General features: G+C 38.8%; 2 protein-coding genes across 2 annotated transcripts in view; one reads left to right on the top strand and one right to left on the bottom strand.

Moving 5' to 3' along the window:
* LOC112048439 (chromodomain-helicase-DNA-binding protein Mi-2 homolog) overlaps window positions 1-10119 on the bottom strand; it is a 35960-nt gene that overhangs the window by 2861 nt on the left and 22980 nt on the right. The window lies entirely within an intron of this gene.
* Window positions 1789-10107, top strand: LOC112048441 (protein downstream neighbor of son homolog). The gene is made up of 10 exons (XM_024085970.2): window positions 1789-2016; window positions 2685-2797; window positions 3455-3653; window positions 4108-4241; window positions 5380-5605; window positions 6361-6511; window positions 6866-7083; window positions 8010-8213; window positions 8537-8729; window positions 9457-10107. Exons 1-10 carry the CDS (start codon window positions 1936-1938, stop codon window positions 9633-9635), a joined length of 1698 nt encoding a protein of 565 aa, XP_023941738.1. The 5' UTR covers window positions 1789-1935; the 3' UTR covers window positions 9636-10107.

Raw genomic sequence — 10119 nt, 5'->3', positions numbered from 1 at the left:
GACTAAGGACCCCGGGTGAGTACGCTATTTTCTAAAGCATACTTCAACAAACCAATGTGAATTTTCTATATTAATACTTGACAATGTTGGAGACAACACAAGGTAAAATAGAATTCCTTTTTGCATTGCGCGTCAGGAACGACGAACTAAAACGACGTCAACGTTCAAAAATATAAGAATTGATATAACTTACTTAAATATGTATAGGAGTAGGTACATGTATGGGTACTTGAATAAGCAATAACTTTGACGTAAAATATAATAGAACAGGATGAGTGTATTTTGAAATAGGGGTCCCTCAAGGTATAATTATTGCTCCTTTTTTATTTAACCTTTTCATATTGTTTATATTAATATCCTAAAATGAGAATTACTTACGCAAGAAATCGCGTATAATATGTAGGTCATAAAATGCTGACACCTTTATCCAACCGACTAGACGAAATGTTACAACAACAACAACGAAAGTTATTTAAAAAAATAATAAGTGCCTAAATATTTCTATAGGAAATGTAAAATCCATATACACATGTAGGTACATCTTACTATATAAATGCGAAAGGTCATCACGAAATCTCGAAAACAGCTGGGTGTCCTGCTAGTAAATAATAATAAATATAGAATGTTAGTACCTAAATAGTGAACACAACATTGTGTGCACCCAGTGAAGTAGCTAAATTCAGATCACATAAAGTCCGTCGTTGTTCGTCAGTTGGTCCTATTAGTAAGGCGAAGGCAACTTTACCAAAACTTTTAATAGTCCAGCAAGAAAATCGAATTAATTACTCAAAATACACTTTTTTAACCTCCACTTCACTTGTGCATTCAAATTTATGAAATAAAAATAAAACGCAGGAAATCAAAAAAAACGAGAGCTAGATACAATACAATACGATTTTCCCGCCAAAAATTTCTTTTATCTTATCATACACATAGATTACAACAATGTGATGACAATAGGTCCGTTAAGACAACCAATCACATGACAACGTGATGACATTTCCCAAAAAATGTCACTATGACATAAGCAGCGTTGCCAACTTGTGAGGAATTTCCCAAATTGCGGGGAATTCCAACTCAATTTAAAAACCATTCCGTAAGTGTGATTATTCTTCTTTTGCTGGGAGATATGAATTCTGCACTTATCTATTCATGAAAAATATTTTATAAAATCAGTGTGATAGTCAATATATTTCTTTATTTCTTTAATTGGGGAATAAGTAGGAAAATGGAATATTTGCTTTCCCAAAAGTTGGGATATTTCACTTTGATTTATAGGGAATTGGGAAAATACGTAGTGGCAACGTTGGAAGCGATACGTCGCGTTTCGACTTCGCACTTTGCGTTTGCGATAGATGACGGATCGGTTACCAGTGTTGCCAGAAGGTTACTTTTGTAACCTTTTAGGTGTTTTTTGACTGCATTGGTAACTTTTATGTTACATTAATAAAAAGGTTACTTTTACGTGATATTTCGGAATTTTTAGAATTAACTTACAATTTCGTATATCTAAATCAGAACGGTCGTAAAATCAAGAAATGCGGACAAGTGCTCAAGAACTCATCGATATTTCTGTCTATTTTTCTTATCCCATGAGGAAGAGGCAAACAAGGTATTCGTAACAGGCAGATAATAAAAAAAAAAAAACAAAATTACTTCAGCCCATAAAGGCTGAAATGGTGGTCTAGCCATGCTGTGGAACGCAAAAAGCAAGAGTAGTTAGTGAAAAGGTTATTTTTTACACAAAAAGGTTACTTTTTTTAATATTTCGGGTAACTTCTCACAAGACCCAACTGGCAACACTGTCGGTTACGGCAAAAAATTTAACAAAAACATCAACAAAGTTTTGCCCCCAATCGCATTAATAGTTTGTTTCGCAAATTCCCGGAAAATAGAATAGACTTTTTGATTTCTAGAAAAAAATCATTTATTGCGATGGATCCACCGTCACCATGGAAAACTCCAAATGAAGTAATGCAGCTGCATAAACTGAAAAAACGCAAAAAAGCTTTACAGGCAAGTTTCTTGTACCTTCAATCGCGTTTCGTTTCTTAAATAAATCTCACATTTTCTAATTTCTGTATGTACCTTTAAATCGTACAATCTCTGAGTTTATCATCCACATGAGTTTAAATCGAATGTCTAACTACAAATCTCTATTTTCTACATAAGAGGGAGATCTGTGGCTAAGAACAACCACGCTGCTCCATTTTGGGTGGAGAGCTAAACTTTATGATCCTTTAGGAGCACTTTGTTAGAGATGTAAATAATATTTAACCTACAAATAATACCCGAGATCTCCCATGCTGAGCCACTGCTACAGAACAAGGCATTTATTAGACTCACTAGCGGACGCCCGCGACTTTGTCCGCGTGAAACCCGACTCTTACACTAAGTAATAAGTATCCTATGTCTGTCTCCTGGTTCTAAGCTGCCTCTCCACCAATTATCAGCTAAATTGGTCCAGCTGTTCTTGAGTTATTAATTGTGTAACTAACACAACTTTTTTTTATCTATATAGATTAAGGCAGATGTTAGACCCATGAGGCAGTTGCAAGTCTGTTTACAACTAGAAGTATCTCTTGATTTTAGCACATTGATTCTCTGGAATAATTGTTATTTGTTATTGCTTATAACTTTATTCAGTTTACATTACATTTATAAAGCATTATTGCTTATTACAGGATCGCATGAGCCAACCTACAAATGCAGTCACAGAAGAGAGTAGTCATAAACCAGTGGATCTAGATTTTTCAAGAATTCTTAATGGAGACAAAAGAAAAAATCCATTTTCTAAGTAAAGTATTATTTATTATAGAATGGCATACAATATTGAAATAATTGTAATTTATCAACCTATTTCAATAGCCCAAACCATGAAAAAGACCATGCCCCTCCTATAAGAGAGGATTTTTCCACACTGTTCTAATGCAGATTGAAGAGCTTACTGTGTAATATTTGACTGGAACAATCACTATCAAATGGTAATGTTCAAAAATAACAGTTTAACAAGCTCAATAAAGCAAGGGATTGTATATCGCCAACTTCCCAAGTCAGGACTGCTGTTGAGAATTTTTGGAAGAGTCAATATTTTGTACCTCAAACCCACAACTCACCCATAGCCTCATTAACTAAACACCAGCGGCGAAGAGTTCATGAATTCCCGCCGGGTTATCTTTTAAAATCTATCCACAAATATTTTACTGTATATAGATATTTGAGAAGCTGGAGTTTGTATTACACTATATGAATTTCCTTTTCTTTGGGACAGCTTACCTTCATCTAAATTCAATCCTTCGCCACTGCTATACACTACATATGATACAGTGGTACACAGCTGCAGCATTATAATGCACAAAGGCAAAAAATCTGTTTGAACTGCACATTAAAATCAACAGAAATACAGTAAATTTTAGTGTGTCTTTTCATCTAAAATTTTATTTATATTTCCTAGGACAAATTTGGAACAAAACAAAAAAGCAAAATTAGAAGAAACAACAGAGTTAGATCAATCAAATGACAAAACACTGTTTGCATTGCTAAAGCTTCCTGCCAAAATAGTAGAGAAACCCCCTTTAGATGTAGACAGTGAGAAACTGGCAACATTCTCAAACCTACTGCAGAAATACACAGCGGACCATGCGGTAGAAACAGTAAGTATAACAATAAAATTTGTAATTTAGAATCTTGAAAATTATTTTTCAGTTAGCACCAACTCTGATAAGCAAAGGTACTATAGCACAATAAAATTTTGATTAGGCTTAATTTACAAGAACTTTCAAAATGTCAGGTAAAAAGTGATAATAAATAGTCGAGAACTTGAAATCAAAGTTACGAGGGTTCCAAACACAATTTGGTATGAACTAAAAGATTGGTGCAGTGAACTAACAGATTGGCTCATAATGTGTCAGTTCGTAGATTTGTTAGAACAAGAAGTTTTTACTGCTAAAGATTCGTGAAAGCAGTTAATTCTAAATTGTTTAGTAGACAATATGGATAATCTTCACCTTATAGGAGAGTCACTTTCGGGTTTAGAAGGACCTCAAAGCAGATATACAGGTTGGTGACCTTTTAAGGATAATTTAAACTTTTATATTTTTGTTTCAGTACATAGCAGATAAGAAATATAAACATTTGACTATAGACTGGGCTTTAAAAACTAAAATAAGATTAATGTCTGCCAAACCTTTCCCTTGGACAACAAAACTGAAAGCAAGTGAGGAGGCATCAGGAATTACTGGGTATGGCATCAGCCTCTTTTCAAATTCCTAAATGGATAATCCGAATTTGAATTAATTTTTATAGTTTTAGATCAAATTGTGATTTATTTTATGAGAGTTCATTGCTCAATAAAAAAACCTATTTACAAAATTACTAATTATTTTCTATTTATAAAGTATTTTGACAAGATATTTGATTATACCTTGGATTATCACATAAAAAACTTTAAATTTCAACTAGCAGCAACAGCCTAGTTTTTTAGTTGTAGCAACATGAAAGAGTTACAAACAGACTTTTGTCATTAAAATATTAATGTGATAGACTCATTGAAATGTTCTCAGTGGATTTCTGTCAAAGATTTAAAAAGAGACCAATAATTTTTCATTCTTTGCTGGGCCCAGCATTTTATAAATGATCCATTATTTTGTCCACATTAGTGTAACTTATTACCTCAGACTAATTACACAAGGACCTGTCTCACTAGACATTACTTTTCTCTCAAGAATATGACCAACAAACTAATGTGATTATAAAAACTGTCTCTATAGAATCAATGTTTCATAGTTGTAATTGTGTAAACAACGGTGAACAACTTCAAGTTTAGTGTAAGATATATACCTAATATAAGGTTGTTTTTTTTTTTAAATGACACAGTTTTATTTGTGGAATTGGGTGTGATACTATTCCTTATGTATTAGTTATAACACAGTAATAGATAGTGTATGTATGTGTGTGTAAATAGAGCCATGATAGCCCAGTGGATATGACCTCTGCCTCAGATTCCGGAGCGTGTGGCTTTCAATCCGGTCCAGGGCATGCACCTCCAACTTTCAGTTGTGTGCATTTTGAGAAATATGAAGGAAAACATTGTGAGGAAACCTACATACCAAAGAATTTTCTTAATTCTCTGCGTGTGAAGTCTGCCAATTAGGTTGGCGTAGTGGACTATTGACCTAACCTCTCACAGACTCTGATGCCGAATATGGGTAGATTAGATTAACAAACAATAATATCAGTTTTAGACTAAACCAATTTCAGTTTAATTGACAGTTGCATAATCAAGTTATGGGCAAGTAAACTATAAAATGCACAAATTCAACATTTCTGTAAAATACTGTTGCCAAAATGATAGGTTTTTTATTAGACAAAATGCTACAGTTTCGTCCGTTGCCTGGACACTGCGTCCTCGTCGACCCTGGACACGTCGCCCCGCGCGCGCTTCCACCAGACGTGCCTGTACTGGCAGCACCCGCACCTGCCGTGGCTCACCATGTTCCCGCGCGCCGCCGGCAAGGTCGCCGCCACCAGCTTCATGGCTTCCAACGAGGAAGTCAAGAAGGCCCTGCTCACCGAGTGGACTGAGAGTTTCAGATCATTGTTTCAAGTGAGGGTTATTTTTTTCTTTTTTTACAAGTTAGCCCTTGACTACAATCTCACCTGATGGTAAGTGATGATGAGTGATGATGAGGCTGACTTGGTGGGAGTTGAATGAAAATCCACACTCCTTTCGGTTTTTACACTACATACGAACCGGAATGGTATATCGCTTGGCGTTACATTTTTGTCTGTAGGGTTGGTAACTAGCCAATTAGGAAAACCTGAACCGGCCCAGCCGGGATCGAACCCATGATCGCCGTCTTGTAAATCAACAGTGCATACCACAGCGCCACAGAGACCGTCAAAATTTTCATTTGTTTTTTTAATTTGTGTGTTTTACCTACATCGACTTACTTGAGTAATTATGCACGTTTTATAGACAAATTATAATCTCTTTTCTAATTAAAAAAGCAAAAAACAAATCAATATAAGATTGCCTGAAATTGTAAGCTCAATTTCAGTGGACGAAATAAGAAAATGATGACATTTAATTAATATAACCCAATAACTCATAAGTTATAAGGTACATAGATTTGAATTGTGGTCACACTCTTGCTTTGTTCTTACTAAGTCGGTTTTGTGTTTTCATGTTGTTAAAAGTGATTTCGTTAATCTACCAATATCTATTCACTACATTATTAGTAAGCATTTTTACTTAGCAAGGTAATAAATTGTTTATTGCTCTTCATAAACACATAACACTGTGTAAATGTATTAATCTGCCAATTTGAAATAGTCTAAATACACACGACACACACACAGCTGCTCCGCGCGCTGCACTGCCCGTACTTCTACGTGTGTGCGAACGCGTTCACGTGCGTGTTCCGCGCGGCCGGCCTGTGCGGCACGCCGGAGCCCGTCGCGTACATCGCGCCCACCACGCGCGGCTTCCGGCACGCGCTGCGCCAGGAAGGTACGCACTTGTGTACCTGCGTGTACAGAACAACACGTCAGTATACCTAACATGCGACCCACGACATTATCTCGTGAAGACAAATGGACCTATGATACCCATGAATAGCTGTTAACCTAAGTTTCGTGAATTACCTTGTAAGTTGTATACCTAGGTCCTTTTCATGAATGAAAAACTAAAACCTGAACTAAAATTGACGGCGCCTTACACAAATGACAATAAGACCGCCATTACCAAAAACAATGCGCGCCATTAAGACATTAGCGCTGCGTCTGGGGTACTTCTTTCATGAAAAAGACTATACTTATGTTATTAAAATCGATAAGATATTTTTTTTTTAATTAAAATCTACAGACGTAGAATTCACGATGCCCCTCCGACCGGACAACAAAAAGAAACTGAACACATCCGACGAGGAGCGCGCGCGGAACTCGTCCTTCGACAGCTGCTACGACACAATGGACGACGCGCGGACGGACAGGAACTGTTCCGGGGACGAGGAGGACCCGGACGAGTTCCTGTCGCAGATGGGTCTCGAGACGGACGAAATCAAGAGGATAAATAACGCGCAGGTCAGTTCATTTATTATTGACGGCTTAAAATTTTTTTAACCTTAGCGCATATTTCTCTGCATACTGCATACTCTCTTAATATAACTTTAATTTTAACTCAACATTAGTTTACCTGTCTAGAGTTAAAAGGGTTACTTATGCCAAACTTCAGTTGGAAGAAGGCACCTATTGATGATGATTGTGCTAAGTTTAGATAAAGCCAATGCTGGCTGCTAGTCCTATGATAAGCCAGCGCTGACTTACTCTTTGTCTCGTATAAACAGATTTTCAAGACGCGGGCGTGTGTAGACGCATCGCACCAGTCGCTGGCGAAAGTCTGTTAATGGTAATAACGCTGGCGGCAGTCCTTAGACAAGCCAGCGCTGCCCTCATATAAACAACAAGAGCCAGGCCAGCGCTGGCTTCTCCGAAGACTGACGTCAGCGTTACTGGCTTCGTCTGAGTCTTCTTCTTCTTCTTCTTTTCTTCCTGGGCCTTATACGCACTTGGCCACTAAGGTTTGGCCGTTGTACAGCCAACCGAGCTCGCTCCAGAAGCTTAGCAGAAGACGGAGTTGTTCTTACCCAATGCTTGTGTGATGTTTATGTTGAACTCTGGGCAGTAGACTCCAGTGCCTGTTCCTAAATTTGTTTTTGATCCATCTGTACATTACTACTGTGTTCACATTCGGTCTTGTTTCCGCGTCATCTATGATGATTTTGTATTTCTTGTCCAAAAAATCCCGTTGTTGTTTTCCCGTTTTGTCGCATATCCACTCTAATTGTGGATGATTTGCCTTTTCTTTCGTTAATAGGCTTGCGTGGTCTGTGTTTGTGTCTTTCCATTGCCCACTAGATTTTAGCCTGAGGGCTGTCAATACTGCTTCCTCTTTGATGCGGAGGTTGATTCGTCTGAGTCTTGTTTTTATTATCATTCATATGTTTCAGGCGCGTCTAAGTCACAACGTGGAGACCAGCGTGGACAGCGCGGCGGAGTCGCTGGTGCTGGTGCGCGGGGCGGACGCGCAGGCGCTTTTCAACTTGCTGCTCAACTGCAAGTCGCTGGTCAGCCCCAGCGGGCCCTTCGGCGGCGTCCCGCCCACGCTGCTGGCGCCCACGGCCTTCCACGGGGGCACGCTACAATCACTGAAGGTGAGGCGCTCTTCAACTTGCTGCTCGCAGCAGAGCGAGCAGAGTCCTGGACTTGTGAATGGATGTAGGGTTAAGGAACTCCTTGACAATTGATTAACACTCCCCTTCTCCGCTCGTGTTGTTCTCCTTGCCTAGCCAAGTTTGATAAGGTCATTATAATAAAGAAGATTTACGAAATTTTCAATTATTTGACATCTTTAATATACTGGGCGACCACATTTATCTGTACAGATAAATGTCATTTTGGTTCAACTTACTTGCCTAGGACCTGTATTGGTTGGGAATAACTTACTCGCTACAAGCTACAAGTATATCGTTGGCAGGTTCGAGAGAACGTCATTCACTCGGACAGCAAGAAGTACTACTCGATCGAGTTGCGCGGGCCCGTGCTGCCCACGGCCGTGCACGCGCTGTTCGACGTGCTCAAGAGCAGCTCGTGCGCGCACGTCAGCGCCACCTTCGCGCACCACGCGCCCACGCTGGCCTTCACGTGGGCGGCGCGGAAGCTAGCCGAAGGTTTGTTTCTTTTACGTGAATTGACATCTTAGGGGCCAAAGCCCATATCCACTCTCATGCTTAAAAAAAAATGCGTACGGACGAAGTTCACATGTCAGAAGTGAAACTTCTTTGGCGAAGTAATTTATAAATCTTGTTTATATTTATACAAACCTCTCGCTGTTTATACACTGTATAAAGGCTAATAATATTGTAAATAGATAAAAAAATCTGCGTTTTTTTTTTTGTTTTTTTATTCTTTACAAGTTAGCCCTTGACTACAATCTCACCCTGATGGTAAGTGATGATGCAGTCTAAGATGGAAGTGGGCTAACTTGTTAGGAGGAGGATGAAAATCCACACGGCATCGTACCGGAACGCTAAATCGCTTGGCGGTACGTCTTTGCCGGTAGGGTAGTAACTAGCCACGGCCGAAGCCTCCCACCAGCCAGACCTGGACAAATTAAAAAAATCTCAATCTGCCCAGCCGGGAATCGAACCCAGGACCTCCGTCTTGTAAATCCACCGCGCATACCACTGCGCCACGGAGGCCGTCAAATAATCATCATCATCATCATCATCACTACTAAAAAAATAAAAAAAAAATTCACCAATATTCCCATTCCCCTACATAGGAAAATCTGTTATAAGTGTGGATGGCAATAGTCTACTTTTACCAGGCGGAGATTGAACCTATAACTCTGTGTTGAATCCGACTTGTTGAGGCAGAGTTAATTTTCTGTTGCAGATGAAACTTCAAAAGAAAATGAACCAAATAACTTCGCGAAGGCCTTCAACAAGGAAAACTTATCAGACTGTGGTATCAGCGAGGAAATGTTGCAACTGTTTTGTTCGTCAGACTCCAGTGTTTTAAAATCATTAGACAGTGTTAAATATAATTCAGAAGACGACACGTACAGTTGGTGACATCTGCCATTTCTAGTGTTTTCTTGTTAATTTGTTTGTTACAACTAATGCCAAATTGACTGCACAGTCCATTTGTACAGTTCATTGAATGTCCTGTGATGCATATACTTAAAAAAAAGTGCCAATGTTCGTACACACGTTGCCATAAAACCGCACTATAGCTTGGCAAATTTAATCGTAACACTCCTGATGGTCCGCGCGGGCCGGGAAGAGAGTGTCCGGCTGCACCGCGCGCACGACTTCACACCCGCTCAGTTTTTCCCTCCGTCGCCCGCATATCATGGGAGTCTTCAACGAACTTGCCAAGCTATAACAGTCTGTTTTATTGTTGCCGTGTGAAACCGAACATTAGTTAATCATTAAGAGTTTTGAATGGAAATTTTTGTTCATTCATGAAACCAAAATCAACTGTTGTGCGAATCAAACGGTTTTTATTCCAAAAGTGAATCAAATAAATATATTTTTTCCTAAATCCAGTTGTTTT

The sequence above is a fragment of the Bicyclus anynana genome, chromosome 5 (genome assembly GCF_947172395.1).
Source record: "Bicyclus anynana chromosome 5, ilBicAnyn1.1, whole genome shotgun sequence".
NCBI classification, from domain to species: Eukaryota; Metazoa; Arthropoda; class Insecta; order Lepidoptera; family Nymphalidae; genus Bicyclus; species Bicyclus anynana.
This window is presented reverse-complemented; position numbering and strand designations above follow the sequence as displayed.

Excerpts from the sequence above, each read along its gene's own strand:
- LOC112048441 (XM_024085970.2), top strand. The coding sequence starts at position 1,936 with ATGGATCCACCGTCACCATGGAAAACTCCAAATGAAGTAATGCAGCTG. Across the intron at positions 2,017-2,684 it reads AACGCAAAAAAGCTTTACAG|GATCGCATGAGCCAACCTAC; the intron begins GCAAGTTTCTTG and ends TGCTTATTACAG. Across the intron at positions 3,654-4,107 it reads CGGACCATGCGGTAGAAACA|TACATAGCAGATAAGAAATA; the intron begins GTAAGTATAACA and ends TTTTTGTTTCAG.